The 21,066-nt window shown below is 40.2% G+C and overlaps 1 protein-coding gene across 1 annotated transcript in view; it reads right to left on the minus strand.

Annotated features, from left to right (window-relative positions):
* Positions 1–21,066, minus strand: part of macrod2 (mono-ADP ribosylhydrolase 2) — a 1,223,981-nt gene that overhangs the window by 825,517 nt on the left and 377,398 nt on the right. Inside the window, exon 5 of the mRNA XM_072265467.1 lies at positions 7,472–7,588. Within this exon, the coding sequence (XP_072121568.1) occupies positions 7,472–7,588 (117 nt within the window). The remainder of the gene's footprint in view (positions 1–7,471; positions 7,589–21,066) is intronic.

Genomic DNA, 21,066 nt, shown 5'->3' on the forward strand with positions numbered 1-21,066 from the left:
CCCTCCTGGCACTTATCCTTGCAAGCAGAACAAGATCTACACCTGCCTCTACACCTCCTCCTTCACTACCATTCAGGGCCCCAAACAGTCATTCCAGTTGAAGCAACACTTCACCTGTGAGTCTGCTGAGGTCATCTACTGTAACTGATACTCCCAGCGTGGCCTCCTGTATATCGGTGAGACCTGACGTAGATTGGGAGTCCATTTCGCCAAGCCCCTACGTTCCATCCGCCTGAAAAAGCAGGATCTTCCAGTGGCCACCCATTTTAATTCTACTTCCCATTCTCATTCCGACATGTCAGTCCACGGCTTCCTCTACTGTCATGATGTGGCCACACGCAAGTTGGAGGAGCAACACCTTATATTCTGTCTGGGTAGACTCCAACTTGATGGCATGAACATCGATTTTCCGAACTTCTGTTAATGACCTGCCCACGCCCTTCACCATTCTCCCATTCCCCTCTTTCACCTTACCTCCTTATCTCCTCATCTGCCCTACACCTCCCTCTGATGTTCCTCCCCCTTCTTTCTTCCATGGCCGCCTGTCCTCTCCTCTCAGATTCCCCTTCTCACACTGACTCATCATTTTTTCTCCAGTCCTGATGAAGGGTCTCAGCCCAAAACATCAACTGTACTCTTTTCCAAAAATGATGCCTGGCGTGCTGAGTTCCTCCAGCATTTTGTGTGTGTAACAAAGATGCCTCAGTATGTCCTTGTGCAACTGGATCCTGGATTTCCTCACTTACAGACCCCAGTCAATTGGATTGGCAACAACATCTCCTCCACAATCTCTATCAGCACAGGTACACCACAAAGCTGTGTGCTTAGCCCCCTGCTCTACTCACTTTATAATCTGAGTGTGAATGCAAGCACAGACAGCTCCAATGCTATATTTAAGTTTGCTGATGACACCACTATCATTGGCCAAATCAAAAGGTGGTGATGAATCAACATATGGGGAGAGACTGAGTGGTGCCACAACAACAATCTCTCACTCTATGTTAACAAAACCAAAGAGCTGATTATTGACTTCAGGAGGAGGAAACCTGAGTTCAATGAGCCTCCAATGGGTATGAGAGGTGGAGAGGGTCAAAATTTATGTGGTGTTATCATTTGAGAGGATCTGTCCTGGGTCCAGTAGGTAATTGCCTTTATGAAGAAAACACAGTAGCACCTCTACTTTCTCAGAAGTTTCCGAAGATTTGGTATGGCATCTAAAACTTTGACAAATTTCTATAGATGTACAGTGGAGAGTATCCAGACTGACTGCATCATGATCTGGTAGGGAAACAGAAATGCCCTTGAACAGAATTGCCTAGAAAAAGTAGCGGATACTGCCCAGTCCATGAAGGGGAAAGTCCAGTCCACCACTGAGCACACCTACACGAAATGTTGCTGCAGGAAAGTACAATCAGTGACTCTCACCATCGAGGCCATGCTCTCTTTTTGCTGCTGTCATCAGCAAGAGGGTACAGGAACTTCAGGACCCGTACCTCCAGCTTCAGGAACAGTTATTACTTTCAGCCATCAAGTTCTTGAAACAGAGGGAATAACTTTACTCATGCCATTGCTGAACTGTTCCCAAACATACAGGCTCACTTTCAAGGACTCTTCATACCATGTCCTCAATATTTATTACTCACTTATTTATTATTTTTCTTACTTTTTGTACTTCCACCATTTGTTGTCTTTTACACATTGATTGTCCATCCTGTAGGGCACAATTTTTCACTGATTTTACTGTGCTTCCTGGATTTACTGTGAATGCCTGTAAGAAAATGAATCTAAAGGCTGTACATGGTGACGCAATTGTACTTTGATAATAAATGTACTTTGAACTTTGTATACAAGTGACCTTGATGAAAGTGTAGAAGGGTGGGTTGGTAAGTTTGCAGAGGATACAAATAATGGTGATGTTATGGAAAATGTAGAAGACCGGCAAAGAAGTGTGGGATATAGATCAGTTGCAGATATGGGTGGAGAAATGGCACATGGATATTTGGCTGAGTGGCAACAACCTCTCACTCAATGTCAGCAAGACCAAGGGGCTGATTGTAGACTTCAGGAGAGGAAACCCAGAGGTCCATAAGTCAGTCATCATAGGAGGATCAGAGGTGGACAGAGCTAGCAACGTTGGATTTCCAGCTGGTACTATTCAGAGGATCCATCCTGGATCCAGCACCTAAATGCAATTGCGAATAAAGCACGGCAGCACCTCTACTTCCTTCGGAGTCCGCAGAGATTCGGCATGGCATCTAAAACTTTAACAAACTTCTATGGATGTATGGTGGTGAGTGTATTGACTGGATGCATCATGACCTGGCTTGAAAACACCAATGCCTTTGAACAGAAAATCCTGCAAAAAAAAAGTGGATTCAGCCCAGTACATCATGGGTAAAGCCCTCCCAAACGCTGAGCACAGCTTCATGAAATGCTGTCGTAGGAAAGCAGCATCCATCAAAGATCCCCACCACCCTGAATATGCTCTTTTCTTGCTGCTGCCATTAAGTAGAAGGTACAAGAGCCTCAGGACTTGCACCACCAGGTTCAAGAACAGTTACCATCCCTCAACAATCAGGCTCTTGAATTAAAGGGATAACTACACTGACCTGCCCATCATTGAAATGTTCCCATAACCAATGATGTCACTTTAAGTACTCCTTACCTCATTACCTCACGTCTTCATTATTTATTGCTATTTATTTATATTTGCACAGTTTGTTGTCTTCTGCACTATGGCTGGTCTTTCATTGGTCCTGCTGTCGACCTGTTGAGTCTGCCCATAGAAAGTGAATCTCAGTGTTGTATATGGTGACAATAATAAAACTTACATTGAACTTTGAACCCAGACAAAAGTGGAAATGTTGCACCTTGGAAGGTCAAATGTAAAGAGACAGTACACTGTTTAGGGAAAGATCCTTAAGAGTGTTTATGAGCAGAGGGATCATGGGAACCAAGTTCATAGCTCCCTGAAAGTGGTTACAAAGGTTGCTAGAGTAGTGAAGAAGGCACATGGCATGGCACGCTTGTGTTTATTCGTCAAGGCATTGAGTTTAAAAGTCAGGAAGCTGTATTAGAGCTTTAAAAACTTTAGTTAGGCTGCACTTGGAGTATTGCATACAATTCTGGTTGCCCCATTATAGGAATGATGTTGAGGCTTTGGAGAGGGTACAGAAAGAGGTTACCAGGACATTGCCTAGATTAGAGAGCATGTGCTATAATGACTGGATGAACAAAATTGGGTTGTTTTCTCTGGAGCAACAGAGGCTGAGGGGAGATCTGACAGAGATTTCTAAGATTAGGAGAGAAATACATAGACTAAATAGACAATATCTTTTTCCAGGGGTTGGAATGTCTAAATACCAGAGGGCATGCATTTCAGGTGAGGGGGTAATTTCAAAGGAAATATGAGGGCAAGTTTTTTTTTAAAAAACAGAGTGGTGGTTACTTAGAAAGGTGGTATTGACAGAAGCTTTAGAATACTTTAAGAGACATTTAGATAGGCACATGAATATGAGGAAAATGGAAGGATCTGAACATTGTGCAGGCAGCAGTGATTAGTTTAGTTAGCCATTTGAGAATTAATTTCATTGGTTTGGCACAACAGAGTGGGCTGAAGAGCCTGTCCCTGTGCTGTAGTGTTATATATTTAATATTTTGAAACAGTAAATGAGACTTAAAAACTTAACTGATTCAAAATACTGCAGAACATCAAGGTTGGTGAAGGGACAAGTTCAATTTTTCTTTCCATTTGTACAAAACAACCAGAAATCCACGTGATTCCTCTGATTGTTTGAGAAGCAGTGAATTCCATATTTGTAAGCCCTCAAACCCCTACCACTGTATTAAAAGACTGATAGAGAAAGACTGGCCATGTCCAACCACACAAACCATCAGGAACTCACACTCTTCTGACAAAAAGCCAGGAATCCAGGTCCTGATTGATTTTCCAATTTCTCATGCCAGAGTTCCAGTGCAATTTCATCAAAAAGGCTTAAGATTTTCTGCCATGAAACAATTCTTGACTGAAACGTGCAAGGTCCTGAGGAACATGAATGCTTTCAGGCAAGTGGAAGCAAAAGAAGTTTACTGCGTATGTGAGAAAGCAGCATTCAAGTTACATCTGGTTTAAGATGGCGCCACCGAAGGCAAGCAACAGCTCACTGGTAGTTCAAAAGGCAAGAAACTCAACTCAAAACACCTTTTGTGAAATAAATTGTGGTAAACTATCACCAAAAACAATGAAGAGGCGAGCTAAGGCAAAGCAAATTCAAGTGATGAGCCGCGCTGGTGCATTGCAAAATGACGCAGATAGAGTTGAAGTAAGCGATTCGGAGAAGAGAAGTTGATACAGAGGAGTTTCAGTGCCTATCCAACTGACCCAAGTGTGAGGCTGGATCGCTCTAAGCACTGAGCCAATTTGTAGAGATTGAGAACGGCTTTGGGCTGGGCAACGAGATACAGATAGAATCGCGGGGCAGCGAGGTCTAGACTTGGAGCGTTTCACTGCAGTGGGGCCAAGGTCCTAACGTGAAACACTGTCGTTATTTGGACAATTTAAACACCAGCCCAGACTGACTGGAAAGGCAGGGTATTGTGACCAAAGGTGAGAGTCAGGCCGATTTCGCTTGCTTTCCTGTGATGTTCACTCCTATCTCCACAATGCTGAGGCCATGAGACTGCCCCGGCTACTGTGCTTCATGTCTGCGAGCTTTCTGGTGATTTGCCCCACTAATACAATGAACTAAGACCAAGGCTTGGGCCTACTCCAGGCTGCTCCAGGTATTCAGATCTCAGGGCTCAATTTGGTTTGGAATGATGTTGTTCGCTTCCATTGTTTCCATGATACTTTGAATCTTTGAATCTAATCAGTGTGGGCACGTGGCCAAGTGGTTAAGGCATTGGACTAGTGACCTGAAGGTCATGAGTTCAAGCCCAAGGCAAGGCAACGTGTTGTGTCCTTTAGCAAGGCACTTTATCACTCATTGCTCTGCGACGACACTGGTGCCATGCTGTATGGGTCCTAATGCCCTTCCCTTGGACAACATTAGTGTCGTGGAGAGTGAAGACTATCAGGGCACAGATCCATGGTCTTGCAAGACTAATGGATGCCTTTAATTTAATTTAATTTAATCAGTCAATATCTTAGAGGGCTAAATGGCTAACTCATGCTCCCAATTCACACATTTATTTGTGTTTTATTTCTTTTCATTTATTGAGCAAAAACACTAACTTAGTTGAAGGTTCAAAGATTCATTTATCATCAAAGTACACAGCTCTGAAATTTTTCTTCTACAGATAGCCATGAAATCAAGAAAGAAAGGCAGCATAATCATCAACCCCCCCAGTCCCTCCTCCCAACAAAAAAACAACAAAAAGACAACACGCACATCGACCAATAAATTCCCCTCCCCTGCACACAAAAAAAACGAGAAAGATCAGGTGAAAAACACAGAATACAAAAGAAAACCATAAGACTAGAAAAAAAAGTCAACAGTCCAAGTCCACATCCAAAACACAGAAAACCTGGACAACACCTTCCCTCTCTGTAACAGAGCAATCTCATCAACAATTAAAGACCGTCTCCCCTTTCTGTAATAGAGCGATCTCACCAGTGATAAAAGGCAGTCTCCCCTCTCCATGCAGAGCGATCCCTCAGTGATAAAAAGGCAGGCAACCGGCATTTAAATCTCCCTCATTACTTTAAACGTCGAGTAACGAAAGCAGGATGGAGTTGAACATCGGCTCACAACCTTCTCGCCACCTCTGTCTCCCGTAATCCCCTTGGAGACTGCAAAGCGCTGAAACACCCAATCGATCTCTAAACTGCAATTCACAGGTTCCAGCAGAATCACATTCAAGATGAAAAACTAACGTAGAAGATGTAAAAGTGAAATATACAGTTTCATGATCTATCCAGATGTCGATCGAAGGAATATTGTACGCAAGCGCCATCTTGACCAGAATAATTCTTGTTCAGACTGCGTTCAGGCTTTAACAGGATTTAGCTAAGAATATCATTATTTACTCAAAGACTGTAAATTGCCATGAACTGTGCTCCTGATAATGAGTGATCTAACTATGGGCAACAACTACTTGCATTTTAATTGTGCCTTTAATGTAGTAAAGCGCCCAGAGCTACGTCAAGAACATTATCAAATAAGATTTTGCAAAACAATCACTTCACATACATCAAAGAAAAGTGAGAGGTATATTTCAAGGAGCGTCTTTTAAAAAAAGAGATTAAAGAAGAAGAAGAAGAAAAACATGTAGAAAGAATATCCCTGTGCTTTAGAGCTGGGTAGCTGAAAGCATGGCTGAAATAGTGAAGAGATTAAAATCTGAAGTTTGTGAGAATGGAAAGCAGAGATGGAAAAACGACCTCCTCCAGCTTTGACAAGCTGAAGGAGGCTGTCTTTCCACTAACACTAACCATTAACAAATGCAATTCACAAAGGTCTTTGAATTACAACCAATTTTCTGGTTGTAACACCTCCATCATCATTGCCCAGACATGTAGAAATGACAAATCCAATTCCTAAGCCATTGACAAAATTTTCCAATGCTCAGTTCAGATAAATCTAGCTTCAGACCAGTTAATTTTGATCACATTAAGGGCTTTCTCTGCGCCAAAAGAACACACACAAATGGACTATGTGGGTGGCCACATTCTGTCATATGCCACTTCAATCAAAATTAACGGCCAATCACTGTTTACCTCAGTCATTTATGCTGCATTAAAAGATGACAGCCCCAGGAAAGTCTGAAACTAAACAAATCTACACCAACTGATTTAAAATCACTCTGATAAATTTGAAACAGACACAGGAGAAGGACAGCTTCACCAATATCACATACAGCATAGCATAAATTTGCTCCTGGTATCATTCCTGAAAGCAAAAGGATGTTTGAAATAATCTAAAATAGGCCAGAGGATAACAAATTCAATAGATACATACAACCAACATGCATCACCATTAATTTCAGTACTAACATACTGACAAATGAAGTGGACTACCATCACAAAAAGATAAACAATATATATGTCTATATTTCAATACCCATTGGGAAAATTATAAGTATTTCACTGCAAAAATACTTCAAAATGCATACTCCTTTCAACTAAATTAGAATAAGGATATGATTATAAAGAATATAGGAGGAGGTTCAATGATAAAAGCCTTTATTTGTACATCTTTTCTTTCAACTGCAGATACACAATCACATTGCTATCAGTTACATCCCACCTTGTTACAAATGGAAAGTTTTGAGTTAATTAATTGTAACAGATGCATTCAAGAAGAAAATTCACAACACAAAATACATAAACAGTTCCACTGTAAAGATACCTCACTAGTCAAAGCAAATAGTGCTTTCACACCAAATCCTTTCCCATAGACATCTCCTGCTCGAATGAAAAGATTATCAACAACATTTCACTCAGCTGCTCAATATAAAATGAGGCACTCACGTTTTGCAGGAAGGTCATAGCCCAGTGTAATTTTGGCTTCTCCAGTGTTACATCCATTTAGCTGGCGACATGCTGACAACAACTTAGGTCCCGCAGCTCTGTGGATACAGCCATCAACTAAAAGTGAAGCACAAGGACCACAATCAAAAATTATCACAACTACTTGCTTATTTGCATTATTTATATTACAAACACAGAACGAATCATGTCAGTTTGCACAGTAAAACAATAATACAGTAAGCTCAGGACTTTGGTGGTGCTGGATAGTAAATTTTCTGGACAATTGGATATATTTACTTTTCTTAGTCATTAGACATCACTGTAATAAATTTCTGAGTAAATCAGTTGAGGTTAAAGGGAGGTCAGGAACCAAAGCCTGGCAAGTTAAAAGTAATCGTGGGAACTGAGACCCTGATGAGTTGCAAGAAGGCATTAGAACTGGAACCTTGGTTGGTGGAACAAGAAATGGAACCAGAATCCTGGAGAGTGGAAGGGAGTGAGGGACTAGAGCCCTAGGGAGTAGCAGGAAGTATGGTAACTGTGGCCTAAGTTGACTGGAAGGGAGAGCAGTGAATGTTAAGGAATGTGGGATCAGAGCCCTGACTTGTGGAAGGCAGTCTGAGAACTGCGACCGCAATGGGTCAGAAATAAAAGCAGAAACTTTAGCCTTCTGAGGTAGAAGGGAGTGCGGGCAATGTTACATGGTACCAAGTAATTCAGATTTCCCAGTGGCTGGATTGGAAGATTCTACTGTACTTGCATAACACTGCGAAACACGTCAGCGAGAACCTTTATCAAACAAAATTAGGCACAGTTACATATCAAGAAAGATCAACACATGAAAAAAAAATCAAAGTGAAAGGACCCCACTGGCAGAGATTTAGTAAGGTTGGGAATTTTGATAGAGCAATTTAGAAGCCTGTACTGCTGGACCTGATCGTTGCCAGCCATGTGACTTTTAAAGTCAATGATTTGCAGATGATTAGAATTCCAAGATAAGCTAAAACAGCGAACATTTGCACCAGAATTAAACAACCACCAATGAAGAGTTCAAAAAAAATGACTCAATATTACCACAGCCTACTATACTTCCCAGTATCATGCAAAAATGGAGAAAGAGCTTTCATTGTTAGATCTTTCCAAAATCAATAAAAGCCGATGTATTTTTGAAACATAATTTTACATACGGTCTAAGGTTAATACTTCGGTAAAAGTTACATCGACACTTTAGACCTTACAACTAATACATCACCATTGATTAAAACAAAGACATTGGCACAAACTGGTGTAAAAAAAAAACTGAGTCACACAAGAAGACTTTTACAGTGAGATGCAACAATATGAGATGCGCTGTCTGAAAGGATGGGGCGAGCATTATCAACAGTAACAGGCAAAAGTGAATAACACAAACACTTGAAGGCAGATGTTTTGTAGACATCAAAGAAAGAATAAGGAAATTACATAGCTCTTTTAAGAGCTGACATCGGTATCCCAGGACTCCTGTGGTGTACAATATCGTGATTCTATGAAGCACAGTATATAGTAAAATGAAAGGGTTATACAATTCTATTTTCTGATCATTCATTTTCTGAACGTAGATAACAATGCCATTCTTAGCGTTTATTGTCCACAACAAACTGATTCTAAACTGAGGAGGTATCAAAGAATTAAATACACACACAGCTCAGACAGGTAAAGATGTTCGTGAGCCAGACAGAATTTTACAACAGTCCACTAATTTTTTTAGATCAGCTTCTTTTTTTGAATTCCAGGTGTATTTCATTATTTGAATTTAAATTTTCCTGCTGCCCTGGTGGGATTTAAACTTCTTCCTCTAGATCAATGGTCCAGAACACAGACTCCTGTCCATCAATTTGATTGTCATGTTACTTTCTTTCCCTGCGGAACAAGTTGGAAGAATCAAGATTGACTTCGAACTTAAAAGGAGGAAATTCCAGAAATGCCAGGTTACTGGAGAGAGCAACAAAAGTGACCCTGAAGGAGGACCACAGCCCGAAACGTCAACTGTTTATTCATTTCCACGGATGCTACCTGACCCGCTGACACCCTCCAGCATTTTGTGTGTGTTGCTATCATAAGTAACATTTCAGATTGATGACATTCACCCATTTTCATTTCAGATTAAAGGGCTATAAAGTATTTTTGGTTTGGATCTGCTTCCAGTTCTCCTGTTACAATTTATCCAAGGCAAAGCAGTAAGTCTGTTTGTTCTAACTCCTGGGTACGTTTGACTCAAAAACAAAGGAGCTGGTTGTGGACTACAGGAGGAATTGAGACAGGCTAGCCCCTAATGACATCAATGGATCTGAAGTTGAGAGGATGAACAGCTTTAAGCTCCCCGGCACAAACATCACCGAGGACCTCACATGCTCTGTACATAGCAATTATGTGGTGAAAAAAAGCACAACAGTGCCTCTTTCACCTCAGACGGCTGAAAAAGTTTGGTTTGGGCCCCCAGATCCTAAGAGCTTTCTATAGGGGCACAACTGAGAGCATCCTGACTGGCTGCATCACTGCCTGGTATGGGAACTGTACTTCCCTCAATCGCAGGTCTCTGCAGAGAGTGGTGCGGACAGCCCAGCGCATCTGTAGATGTGAACTTCCCACTATTCAGGACATTAACAAACACAGGTGTGTAAAAAGGGCCCGAAGGATCACTGGGGACCCGAGTCACCCCAATCACAAACTGTTCCAGTTGCTGCCATCTGGGAAACTGTACCATAGCATAAAAGCCAGGACCAACAGTCTCTGGGACAGCTACTTCCACCAGGCTATCAGACTGATTAACTCATGCTGACACAACTGTATTTCTATGTTATATTGACTGTCCTGTTGTACATACTATTTATTATAAATTACCATAAATTGTACATTGCACATTTAGACAGAAACATAATGTAAAAATTTTTACTCCTCATGTATGTGAAGGATGTAAGTAATAGTCAATTCAATTCACATGGAAATGCTATACTGATACTGAAATAAATGTGTTATTAAAGACTATTTATTGTAAATGATCTAATGTCTGCCTGTGGTGGCTTCCCAAATATAATGATCAAATATTCTTAGTTGTGGTGAAGTGAGAGTGCAGGGCAGCAACAACAAGGAAAGTTTCCCAGGTTCAGTTCCAGGGGACCCAAAAATCTGATGTCACAACCTGCCGAGTTGCCAGCCTAGTGGGAGGAAGTCATAGAAAGAGACCAAATTACATTTACAAGATAAGCAGCAGACAGCTAAAAACATGCATCACAACTTCTCACAGAATGCGATGAATCTGAGGGATCCCCTGACTCGGAGGCCTCTGAAGGCTTGATCACTGGTGGTACTTACAGAAGAGGTAGACACATTTTTGAACTATCAAGGAACTGAGGGCTATGGGGAAATGGCACACAAGGGATGAAGCCTAGACTAAATTAGCCATGATCATATTTAATTGTGAGGCAAGCTCAAGGGACTCATTTTGCTCCTATTTTCTTGCATTCTAATTTCACACATGTTCAAATTAAGAAACAGAGAAGTTGAATATTCAATATTTTTAAACATTTGATTGAACATAAAGATTAGAACATACATACAAGGTTGAAGTAAAAGCTCCAGGGGAGTACTATCAAATCTTAATATGTCACCATTTTTATCTGTCATTTTAGTTGGCAAGGTGCAAGATGATATTAACTGAGGGAATGACAATGTGTAAACATAAAATTTTAGGGACAGAAAAGATATTAAACCTGGATAATGGTTTAGAACATTAAAAAAAATCAGATACCTCTCATTCAACAAGGCATCACATTTTAAGGTTTAGTTAAATAATAGTAGTAGTTCTTGAGTGTTTATAATTGCAGATAATTTACTTATTATACCCAAAGAAGAGGCTGTAAAAGTGCACACTACAGAAATAAAGGGAATCACTGACAATAAAATTTGCATTGCTATGTTGTAAGTAAGTATAGACATTGTCACTACTGGAGTCACAACAACTGGACTGAACAAGGTCACAAATCAAACAACAAGTTAGTTTACTTTCAGCAAACATTAGCTGCAATTTATTTCACTTCTCCAGTTATGGTACAAAAAGTTATTGGTTCCTGCATTACGTTATCAGATTAATAACAGTGTCAAGAAAGAATGAGAATAATCTAGGGGCAATGGTGCTGCCTTACGTGAGGCTAGTCTTCACTGAGAATTATTTGATTGTCAAGGCTACTGGATAATACCACAGTTTATATGCTAGTGGAGAAAACAGAAACAAAAACAAATTTCTTGTTGCTATATTACATCTTACCTCCAACAAATTTCCTATGGGACAGGAACTAATCTTCTGAACTAATGACAAGCTGTTCAACCTACAGCGACCAACGTTCCCCAAATCTCAGTAGTTTCTCTGCAGTGTGCTGACGATGCAAGCACCTGCACACACATAGCGACTGAGCTCCAGGACTTCATCAAAACTGCCACTGAAGCATGCAAGAGAGGGGAGCATCACATTCAACATTCACAAAAGGTCCTGTCCCCTCTGCACATGCTGCCCTCCAGCAATGAAGGTTCATGGCAAATCCATGTGGATCCCTTCCCACTCCTCAGGAAATGCAGATATTAGTGATGAAAATCACCACCATTTTTACACGTCTTCAGAGACTTAGGATGTTTGAGAACCTGAAGATCAATAAATCAGATCTGGAACAAACTCAAGCAGTGGCAATACCTGCCTTCTGGAATGGTTCTGATACCTGGACAATGCACAGCAGTTTATTGGTAGATACACAGAAGTGTAAGGAAGCTCACAGAGTAAACATTGTACATGGTAATAATAAATACAACAATAAATTCAGCAACTAGTAAAAAACAGAATTGTGTAAAGTATAATAGTGTCAACTGAAGTACTGCAAAAAGAAATGTTGAAGTTACAATACCAGAGTAGGAGAATCAAGGAAGTTTCAGCACCACATTAAAGGGGATGTGAAAGAGATTATAGGTTCAGTATTGGGGAAAGAACTGCATCTGTTCACCCAGGGTTCAAGCTCTTGTTGATGGGAAAAATACCACCAAAGCTGTTTCAACAAAACTCTTCAAAATTTATTGGGAGAACAAGTGGACCAATATTGGGATGCTGTCCCAGATCAACATCATCTTTACTTAGACCCATGCTACACATGGTCATCTGCATCATTCAGGACAGAATAGCTGCAGTATGCTCACCAGGCTCTCCAAACAAATGCAGTATTCTGAGATTGATCACCGGAAGAAATGGCCACGCAGACAAGGGGAAAGATTCAACATGTGCTCAAAGTCATCTTGAAAAAGTATAGTATCTTTATTGACCCCTAGGAATCTCTGGTCCATAACTGCTCAAAGTAGAAAAGAAGCATTCAGGATGGTATTGAGAACCTTGAAGCCATGCACTGTAAACACAAAGGCGGCGGAAGGAATGGGCTGCGTCACAAACTATGCCAGACATCATCATCCCTATCTCTCGAAGATTCTCTGGTTCCCACATTGGCCTCATTTATCATTTCAAAAAATCCTCATCCTGAACAATTGCCCAAGGAGATGACAGTAATATACTGACTCAAGTAGGTATCATATTTACTGGATTAAAAAGCTGGTGCTCATCAAAATTCCCATGTCTGAAATACCACACAAGTTACATTGATGCTTAACTCTTAACATTTACAATAATTGTGCACAATGTCTTGATTTATACATCCATTAGTTAGAATAGATCATACGATTTTTTTTAAACTGCAGATGAAAATTTGAAATAAAAACAAATATGCTGGAGAAAAAAGAAATCAGCTCAGGCAGCATCTGAGAAAAGATAAACAGAGGTAATATTTCAGCTTTAAGACACTTCATCAGAACTTTTTCGAAGACTTTAAGATCTTTTCCAAACAAACAAAACCTTTTCTGTGGCTCAGAATGAGGATGAGGGCATATATATGTTGAGTAAAAAATACACACTGAATAGAACTAAGGACCTGTTACATAGAAGCATAGAAAACCTAAAGCTCAATACAGGCCCTTCAGCCCATAATGCTGGGCTGAACATGTACTTACTTTAGAAATTACCTAGGGTTACCCATAGCCCTCTATTTTTACATATAGTAATTTGATCTTTTTAAGTTAAAAAAGTGCAACTGAATTTTGAAACTTGAAGGATTATTTCAAGGGTTTTTTCAAATTAATTTTATTTGTCACACAATGTATTCTTTCAAACTTCACTCCAGATTAAACAGACTATTCGACCCAAAACATAATTACAAACATCATTCTCTTCTGCTTGTAACTACAATTACGCACCAAGATCTGTTCATCAGTGTTCAAATACGAAAGAAATCCCGGGGCAGCACTATCTTCCAAAAAGTTTGTTTCTGTTTTATGTCTTGAAAAATACTTTTATTCAGTAATTATAAAATTAGGAGGAAATTAGTGTGTAATTAACAGCTCAAAAACATGTTATTCTAAAATGTCTCAAATGGAACTTCGTTCTGAATAAAACCCTGAAAATAAAGCAAGCTGAGCGTAATAGATCATAACAACGGTGCTGGACAAGGTCTCAAATCAAACTGTAGGTTGTCATTTCAGCAAATACATTTACTTCCACTGTTACTGCAGACACAACATACCGGTTTTTGAATTAAATTCTATAAATAAGCTTAAATTTCTCTGCACTAGAAACACCATGAAAACAGAAGGATGCAAGTGCATAAACACAAGAGATTCTACAGATGATGGAAATCCAGAGCAAGACACATAAAATGCTGAAGGAACTCAGATCAGGCATCATCTATAGAAATAAATAAACAGTTGAAGTTTCAGGCTGAGACCCTTCTTCAGGAATGAAAAGGAAGGAGAAAGATAACCAGAATAAATCAGCAGTGGGAGGGGGAAGGAGGACAAGCTAGAAGGTGGTAGGTGAAGCCAGGTGGGTGGGAAAGGTAAAGGGCTGGAGAAACAATCTGATAGGAGAGGAGAGTGGATCATGGGAGAAAGGGAAGAAGGAGGGACACCAAGAGGAGGTGATTGGCAGGTGAGGAGAAGAGATAAGAGGCCAGAGTTGGGAATAGGAGGTGAAAGAGTGCAGGTGAAAATAATTACAAGAAGGAGAAGTCGATCTTCATGCCATCAGGTTGGAGGCTACCTGGATGGAATATAAGGCGTTGCTCCTCCATGCTGAGAGTGGCCTGATTGTGGCAAATGAGGAGGACATGGACCAACATGCCAGAATGGGAATAGGGATTCGAATTAAAATGATTGGCCAATGGGAAATTCTGCTTTGGGTGGACGGAGTGGAGTGGAGTAGAGGTGCTCAACAAAACAGTCCCTCAATTTACATTGTGTCTTACCAACGTAGAGGAGGTCACATTGGGAGCACCAGAGACAATTGACAACCCCAACAGATTTTCAGGTGAAGTGTTGCCTGACCTAGAAGGACTGTTTGGGGCACTGAATGGAGTTTAGGGAAAAGGTGGATTATGCAAGTCTCTAACTATCTCTCAGTTTACTACATGCTTATATTGATTAAGCTCCAATAGTTTTACAGGGGATATAGACTATAACTGGATTCTCTTCATAAACAGACAAATAAAAAGCCAGCTATAAAGTAGTCCTTAGATCAAATTATATTATTGAGAAACATTCAAGCATTTGCAAAATCATAAGCCGGAATCTGCTGATTTTTAATGCCTTCTCCAGTCCCCAATAAGTTCAAAATTTTCACATTTTTAAGCTATTCAAAGTGAAAGCTGGTAATATCATGAAAGGGGCAGGACAGATAGCTGGGACTTGGCTAGAAAACAGGGCCGACAGCATATTTCTTTCAGCAAATAAGGTGAAATGCAATGTTTGAAAATGTCAAATTAAAAATACAGTGAAATTGTTTATATTGAAAAAGGAACAACAGGATGACATTTTAAAATACTAAATTTCATTTTTTAAAAAATCTCCTAAAGAATCTACTGTCTGAAGGATGGAACTCAATAACTCAAAATGTTCATTTGCTTGGCCTATATATACATCAATGTATCAAGGCCAAGGTACAAGTTTGCAATTGGAAAGTCAGACGGATGTAAAAGTATAATTGTTCCTCTGAAAGGAACCGGATAGCTTTAGGTTTTTATCATTTACTTGTAGCATATTTTGGTTCATCTTCAACTCAGATTCAGTTTATTTATTTATAACATGCACTTCAAAACATAGTGAAATGCGCTGTTTGCATTAACAACCAACACAACCTGAGGATGTTCTGGAGGCAACCCACAAGAGTTGCTACACATTCTGGCATCAACATAGCTTGGCCATACAATGTTCTGTATTTTATGTTCAAAGGAGATTCAGATTCTTTACAAGTAGTTAAGTGATTGAATAGATTTATGTTTATGATTCACTTGAGTGTCCTCTCACCACTTCATAGTGTCCCTGCTTTTCCATTCTATTCTCTGAAACTTCCATATTATTTCCTTAAACTGCAAAGTCTCAGAACCCTTCTGGGTAAGGAAGTCTGAGGGGAAAAAAATCATATTCTAAGTCAAAATTTAAAAATCTGCAGATGCTAGCAATTTGAAATAAAACAAAAACTCTTGGAAGCATCCTGAGGTCATAGAGCATCTGTAGAAAGAGAAACAGAACTGACAAAGGTCACTTTTCTCCTTCCACAGATACTGCCTGACCAGCACTTCTTTTATTTATAAAGATAAAAACAATAAGCTTTATTGTCATATGTACATCAAAACATACAGTGAAATATGTTATTTGTGTCAAATCAAATCAGCTAGGATTGTGTTGAGCAGCCGACAAATGTCGTGATGGTTCTGGCGCCAACATACCATGCCCACAACTCACTAACCCTAACCATACATCATTGGAATGTGGTAGGAAACCCACATGGTTACAGGGAGAACATACAAACTCCTTTCAGACAGCGGTTGAAGTCAGGCCCCGATCTTACAACTGGCACTGTAAAGTGTTAGCTAACTGCCATGTTATCACACGTCCTCAACTGTAGCTTTTGGTTCCGCAAATACCCGAAGTGGAAATTTAATTCCCTCCTTTCCTATTCTTATAGTTTTTTGCAGATATTTTCCTTCAATTCACCTTCTTTATGTGAAGAAAACAAGTATCATAAGAACATACGTTCTGGTCTCCTTACTTGAGGAAGGATATACTGGTTTGGAAGTGGTGCAGAAGAGGTTCACCAGATTGATTCTAGAGACAAGGGGGTTAGAATATGAGGAGGGATTGAGTTGCCTGGGACTCTACTCACTGGAATTCAGAGGATGAGAGGAGATCTTATGGAAATATATAAAATCATGAAATAAATCAATAAGATTGAGGTAGGGAAGTTGTTTCCATTGGTAGGTGAGACTAGATATAGGGGACATAGCCTCAAGATTCGGGGGAGTTAATTTAGAATGGAGATGAGAAGGAACTGCTTTTCCCAGAGACTGGTGAATCTGTGGAATTCTCTACCCAGTGAAGCAATGGAAGCTATCTCGGTAAATATATTTAAGACAAGGTTGGATAGATTTTTGCATAGTGGGGGAATTAAGGGTTATGGGGAAAAGGCAGGTAGGTGGAGATGAGTCCATGGTCAGTTCATGACCTTATTCAATGGTGGCACAGGCTCGATAGGCAGATAGCCTCATCCTGTTCCTATTTCTTATGTTCTTATGTTCCTAAGTTCTTGTAATATTGTGAGAAACTTACAGTCTTACCTCTGCAATTTTCACAAATAAGTGCTTTACAATACCAATCATAAATATCTTCATTGAAGTTTAAGAAAACGTGATTGTTAAATCCCAACATGGGTAAAGGTAATGAATCTTAGTTCACAATTTTACAGTCTGCTCAAGGGGAATAGGTTAGAAAAAAGTAGTTTAGTGTCATGTTGTATGGCTTCTGCTGACCTTTAGAAGTTATTCACTATTGCTAGACAGGAAGGATGAGGAGGAGGAGGAGAAGGTGACTGCATATACCAAGGAAATTAAGGCAGAGATTCCAGAGAGAAAGGAAGGAACTGGATAGGAAGCATTTGTCATTCAAGTCCACTTCTACAAACATTGCACCACGAGTCCTGATCCCCCAATTTAACTTGCTGATAGTTAAGGATATGACAAATGGTCTCTCAAAATAACAAATTGAAATCCATTTCCACATCACTTTTTACCTGACCCTATTGTCATTTCCTCATATGATGGCACGGAGACATAAAGTCATAATGAAAACAGTAAAACAGCACAGTGAGTTCACACTGAGCATCAAGGAATCATTTACACTCTATGCCATTTTTTTCTCGCCACATTTCCATCAACCCCTTTAGATTCATCTACAGATTAGAACAATTTACAGTGGATAATTAACCTACCAACCCGCACATGTTTGAGGCAGAGCACCGGAAGGCAAACCAGACAGGAACAGGGGGAAAAAAATTCAAACTGGAGACAAAGAGGATCAAAATCAATTCACTGGAGCTGTGAGGCAGTAAGCTTCATGAGCTGTTCTACTGTACCATCGACAGGTACGTATCCTGGTCTTCATGAGCTGCTCTACTGTACCATTGACAGGTACGTATCCTGGTCTTCATGAGCTGCTCTACTGTACCATCCACAGGTACGTATCTTCGCCTTCATGAGCTGCTCTACTGTACCATCGACAGGTATGTATCTTCATCTTCATGAGCTGCTCTACTGTACCATCCACAGGTACATATCTTCGTCTTCATAAGCTGCTCTACTGTACCATCCACAGGTACATATTTTCGTCTTCATGAGCTGCTCTACTGTACCATCCACAGGTACATATCCTGGTCTTCATGAGCTGCTCTACTGTACCATCCACAGGTATGTATCCTCGTCTTCATGAGCTGCTCTACTGTACCATCCACAGGTACGTATCTTCTTCTTCATGAGCTGCTCTACTATACCATCCACAGGTACGTATCCTTGTCTGACGCAGCTGTTCAAATGTTGTATTCTTCAATAAAAAGGTATGACACATTTCAGATTACATCACAGATTCACAACAGTTTGGGTCAGCTTGACTTCATGAAAGGCTCTACAAACATTCAAACCCTTCTTTCTTTCTAGTCATCCCTACAAATTATAGCCATAGCAGACATTCCACCCTGCAAAAACTCAGTTCAGGGAGGTAGCACCATCAATTTGCAGGAGACTTCCGGGAGAGGTGGGATGTCTGCAATAGAGTAGCTCCTTAGCAGCTAGCCAGCTAGTTTAAATAACGTTAGCTATGCTAATGAATGAATGACACCTGTTAAACTCACCTCAACACGACTTTTACAGTCTTAACCCACCATGGGCAATAGAAAAGTCACTGTTGCAAACAGTGCAGCGAGCAACACTGTCATTATTCTGTCCCCTATTAGGCAGGGGTACAATTTAGGGTAGTCTGGGGTGATGTACGTTTTATATTTTCTTTGGAACACTCTGCCATGGCACGCGCGCTCTCTCTCTTTCTCGTGGTTGCTCGCACGCTCTCAAGCGCTCTCGCTTGCTTTCTCTCACACTCGCTCGCTTGCTTGCGCTCTCTCTCGCTTGCTTGCTCGCGCTCTCTCTCGCTCGCTTGCTCTTTCTCGTGCGCACACGCTCTCTCGTGGTCACTCTCGCGCTCTCTCTCTCTCGTGGTCGCTCTCGCGCTCTCTCGCTCACTCTCAAAAAAATTGATTTCCGTGATATTGTATATAATTTGCGGGCATCAGGGAGCCACTATTCATATGCGGGAGACTTCCGGAACTTCCGGGAGAGGTGGGATGTCTGCCATAGTCTTTTACAAGTATCTGGAATCAAGACAACAAATAAAATATGGGGATTTAATTCTTCATTCCTAGCATCACTGAGCACAAACGTAGATCTCATAGTTTGAATCCAGATTGCAAATATCTTGTGTTTAACACCCACATTGCTTAAATCTCAAAAACTGGCTGTGTGTTATGTTTCCTGTAAAAAAGGAAATTATGCTTCCCAATTTTGCAAATTGATTCAATTTGGGTAATCTCAGTGATGGAGCCACAGAACCGCTCCTTTGTTGTGAACACCACACATTTACTGAATTAGCGAGGCTTGCAGCTAATATGTGTCAGGAAAACTCTCAGAGAAAAATGTCAAGGAAGCATGGAAAAAAAAAACTGGTTCTGTAAACTCAAATAGCTATTTCAGTAAAACAGAAGTAAGCAAATATCCAAGAAATTATTCAACACTGGATTTAAAATAATGGATGATTCAAGTTTTTCTGCAACAGTTTATTTTACCTCAACACATCCTGATCAAACATGCAATTATTTCTTTTTAATCACTCCTGCTATTCATTGCAGTCTAAAAGTATTAATTTCCATGGATGAATTACATTAATACTATTCTCTCCGAAGCACTGAGCAGATTCTTTAATCTACAATTAAAAATAACTTTGAAATGACTGTGATCACAGACAGCTCCGTATTGTGATCTTCCTAATGCAGAATGTTTTAGTGATTTATGTATATGTTAAATGAATAAATGAAATAATTTTAAATTGCAAGAATAAAGAATTTGTATCCAGTTTTAAATACATGGAATTATTCAACATAAACTGCATGGTAGTTAAATGAGCCAGAAGGAACAGAACTGTTTTCTCTAGGCAAGAAAACCCCACAGCCAGCACCACAATTGTTAATCCCCAACCCGTCTGCTTCCCAACATCTACAATATTGTTTCCCAACCCTCTGGTAATTTCATTCCTCTAATATCTCCAACGATCTCTCCCACCCACCCCTTCAGTTCCTCAGCTGAAACATTGCACAGGACTAGATCAACACTTGACAGGCAGGCAACCACTCAATCAAACTGGCTGTCAAACAGGTAACCTGCCGACAAAATTTAAAAGATGTCCTGCTGTTGATACAAGCTCTATGGCTGGGAAACCCTGACTTTCAGTTTCCCAAAGATTCTCCCTCCTATTCCAGCATTCTCATCCCCAAGTGAATAAAACCAGAATAGGAATAATAATCAGGCTTAATATTGCTGCAAATCTTGTGAAATATGTTTTTGGAGCAGTACATTGCAATACATAATTTAAAGAACTACAAAGGAACTATAAATTTTATATATACACATACATGCACACAGTATATAGTACTGTGCAAAAGTCTTAGGCACATGTAAAAAAAAGCCAGTAAATCAAAGATGCTCTCAAAAATAATGAAATGAGAAGTTTCTAAATATTAAAAAAATTACCATAAAGAGCGCTAAACAGTAAAAAAAAACTGAATCAATTTTCAGTGTAACCAGCCTTTCCCTTAAAAACCATATCAATTCTCTTAGGTACACAGTCGTGCAGATTTATATGAAAATCAGCTGGTAGGTTGTTCCAGGCATCTTGGAGAACTTGCCACAGTTCCTCTTCACGCGCTCTCTCTCTCCACCACCCTGTCCCGCTCCCCCCCCCCCACGGGTAAACTCAGACAACCTCAATGGTGTTGAGATCAGGACTCGATGGAGGCCATACCGACTGTTGCAGAGCTTCTTGTACTTCTTTTCACTGAAGATAGTTCTTATGACCTTGGCCGTGTGTTTGGGGCCATGGTCCTG

This window comes from Mobula birostris, chromosome 8 (genome assembly GCF_030028105.1).
Source record: "Mobula birostris isolate sMobBir1 chromosome 8, sMobBir1.hap1, whole genome shotgun sequence".
NCBI classification, from domain to species: domain Eukaryota; kingdom Metazoa; phylum Chordata; class Chondrichthyes; order Myliobatiformes; family Myliobatidae; genus Mobula; species Mobula birostris.